Raw genomic sequence first — 3,141 nt, forward strand, 5'->3', positions numbered from 1 at the left:
TGATGAGTATATGAAAAGGAAGGGTTTAGAGGGATATGTACCTAATGCTAGCAAGTGGGACTAGATTAATCTAGGATATCTGGTTGCTATGGACGAGGTGGACCCTAGGGTCTGTTAACATGTTTGTACATCTCTATGACTGTATCACAGGAACCGTTTGTGAGAGAATAATAATCTTTCACACTGCATAAACAGACAGACCGATAATTCACTCCCATTTTCACATTGCAGAGATTGACAGATATTCGGCAAAGTGTCCCTCAGTAAACCTGAATGTCTTAACAGTACAATGTTGCTCACAGCGCAATAAGGAAATCTCAGATAGTGATGAAACAAAATAATATTTTACAAATATAAAACACATTGTCACAATTAAAATCTCACAGGTACTGTGTTCAAAATATCATTAAATGACAATAATCAGTTCAATTTAGAGTGAGCTCGGAGTTTGATCCATGTATAAAATTTTGGTTTGCGTTTCATATTTCGTTGCAGATCCTGATCGATCCTCATTGTGTCCCACACTAACCATTCGGAGAGACACTAAATGTGATGTATTGACATTGTTGTAAACTACCCAATCAGGAACAAGGCTTTCCCCCATCCTTCATTAGCATTGTGACGCCGTCAGCCTATAAAAAGCGAGCTCCGCGCCCTCGCCTTTTTTTCTGTGTGTGAAAATGACAATCACTGTGCCTGATGAGAAGAAAGCGCAGTCAACGACCAAGAAGGGCGCGAAGAAAATCAGCAAGAAGGCGCCGGGGAAAGGCAGCAAGAAGAGGAAACGATCCAGGAAAGAAAGTTGCTCCATCTACATCTACAACGTGTGAAGTAGGTTCACCCCGACACCGGCATCTCCTCCAAGGCCATGAGCATCATGAACTCATTCGTCAACGATATTTTCGAGCGTATCGCGGGGGAGGCTTCCCGCCTGGCCCATTACAACAAGCGCAGCACCATCAGCTCCCGGGAGATCCAGACCGCCGTGCGGCTGCTGCTGCCCGCGGAACAGGCCAAGCACGCCGTGTCGCAGGGTACAAAGGCGGTGACCAAGTATACCAGCTCCAAGTGAGACATTGTACTGAGAAAAACACACATCCAAACCCCAACGGCTCTTTTAAGGGCCACCCACAATTCACTGAAGCAGCTGAACCATTTTAAGTTTGTAATTGATTTTGGATCTGTATAATTAATGTCTCTAAGCTTTGTGTTTCTTTTTATAAACGTTCTAAAGCTTAACGTGTGGTCCCTGCCTCTCTGTCCTTTATTCTCGGTTGCGGACATACCCAGTCTCTTTCCTTTGCCTGGATATTTATCGCCAAAGTCATTTTTCAGCAACTTCTTTATGTTCCAGTTACTCTTTAACCCTTGATCAGGGCAGCAGCTGCAGTGCCCCGTGGGCTATGATACTTGAGTTTCACCCTCGGGGGAGCGAAACTAGTCTCATGAATAGATTTTGCAGTTTACTCCTTTTTTTTTCAATTTTCAAAACTCCGTGGAGACTTGGTCTGATTGTTTTGCAGAATACTGTAAATGAGGCTTTCAGCTGTCGGTGAGAGGCTTTCAAAATGAACGGAGATGAAGCCAGATGAGCTGTCGGATTGCGATACCAAGTGTGAAACTGTGGCTGAAGTCTGATCAAGGACAAGAAGGGAGGGCAACTTCAAACTGTTGTTTAAAGATTTAACGCGCTCACCCGGAACAACGTTGTTTGTGGTTTTATAAGTATATCAGGGTGCACTTGTAATGTGAAAGTGAATTAAATTCAAAGAAAAATTAAATTATTCATTCCTCTTTGCAAAACTTTTCCCTATTTCGTACATGTTGGAGGTTTTTCAAACTTGTCCCGGTGAGGTATGAAGCCTGAATATCTCCCGTGGCAACGAAAAAAAAATGACGGTGCGATTTCTGGGTTGTTAAAATTTCCAAATCTCTATGTGCATTTGTCCGATTTTTTTTTCAGAATGCAGAATGTGGGACTTTCTGCTGTCGCGCAGAGGCTTTCAAAATGAACCGAGATAGTCGGGAAAGTCTGATCCAGCACAATAAGTGAGGGCCACTTTACAAAATTGTCTGAAGACGGTTTTGCTTAGGGAGTGAGAACGAGAGATTGTGTGAAGTGCGCGTTTGTGATGTGAAAGGAAATTAAATCGTAAGCATTTATGCACTATTCTTTGTAAAACGTCTTCCTCGTATTGTCCATATTGGCGGGCTTTTCAAATCGGAAAGAAAACGTACTGGCATCGCAAATGTGGAAATATATTGTTGATCTAGTGCAATAGGGAGGGTGATTGTGAAATATTGTTTAAAGCAGTACTGCGCTCACCCAGAAAGAAATAGTGGTGTGATACTTTTATTGATATATCCGGGTACTGATGTGAATTAAGATCAATTTTCAGCGGGTTCTTTCTTTTTGCTTCCGCTTATTCTTAAGGTTCAGGGAAATAAAAACAGCAAGATCAGAAATAGACAGATTCAACTAGGCCAGGGAACGAGACAGAGATTGTGTGAACTATGCAGGTGTATTCTAAAAGTAAATTATCTGAAGTATGAACGCATTCTTTGTAAAACTGTTGTATACATTTTGGCGGGCTTTTCAAATCAGAAAGAAAGCGGTTGATGATTTGGCGCCGGTATTTTCCGGCCTCCTCCCCGGGCCCTCTCCGGATTGGTGAGTGAAGCAGATATCTGATTGGGAATTGAAACGACATTAGGAGATACTGCACAATGTGACCAATCATCAATGGCCGCACCCCCATTCCTCCCGAAGGTATAACAGGGCGGAATGTGGCGGGTTGCATCATTCTCTGTGAAAGTACTTGATAGATTGTGGTTATGTCTGGTAGAGGAAAGGGCACTGGTGGGAAAGCTCGCTCCAAGGCGAAGTTCCGGTCGTCCCGGGCTGGCTTGCAGTTCCCGGTGGGCCGTGTTCACAGGCTTCTGAGAAAGGGTAACTATGCTGAGCGTGTGGGTGCTGGAGCGCCGGTCTATCTGGCTGCGGTGCTCGAGTATCTGACGGCTGAAATCCTCGAGCTGGCCGGTAACGCGGCCCGGGACAACAAGAAGACCCGCATCATACCCAGGCACCTCCAGTTGGCCGTGCGCAACGACGAGGAGCTCAACAAGCTGCTGGGAGGGGTG

General features: G+C 44.6%; 1 protein-coding gene and 1 long non-coding RNA gene across 2 annotated transcripts in view; both read left to right on the forward strand.

The window, feature by feature from the left end:
- The window catches only part of LOC125482491, a 3,672-nt gene extending 1,895 nt beyond the window's left edge, over positions 1–1,777 (forward strand). The window contains exon 3 of the long non-coding RNA XR_007261662.1: positions 496–1,777. This is a non-coding gene — a long non-coding RNA (uncharacterized LOC125482491). The remainder of the gene's footprint in view (positions 1–495) is intronic.
- A 1,058-nt stretch (positions 1,778–2,835) lies between these two features.
- Positions 2,836–3,128, forward strand: LOC125482490 (histone H2A-like; the record flags this gene model as incomplete). The annotated part of the gene is made up of 1 exon (XM_048594577.1): positions 2,836–3,128. A coding segment is annotated over exon 1 (293 nt), but the record flags the coding sequence as incomplete, so codon positions are not given.
- Positions 3,129–3,141: the final 13 nt, after the last annotated feature.

Source organism: Rhincodon typus, unplaced genomic scaffold, assembly GCF_021869965.1.
Source record: "Rhincodon typus isolate 14 unplaced genomic scaffold, sRhiTyp1.1 hic_rhity00011228, whole genome shotgun sequence".
NCBI lineage: Eukaryota > Metazoa > Chordata > Chondrichthyes > Orectolobiformes > Rhincodontidae > Rhincodon > Rhincodon typus.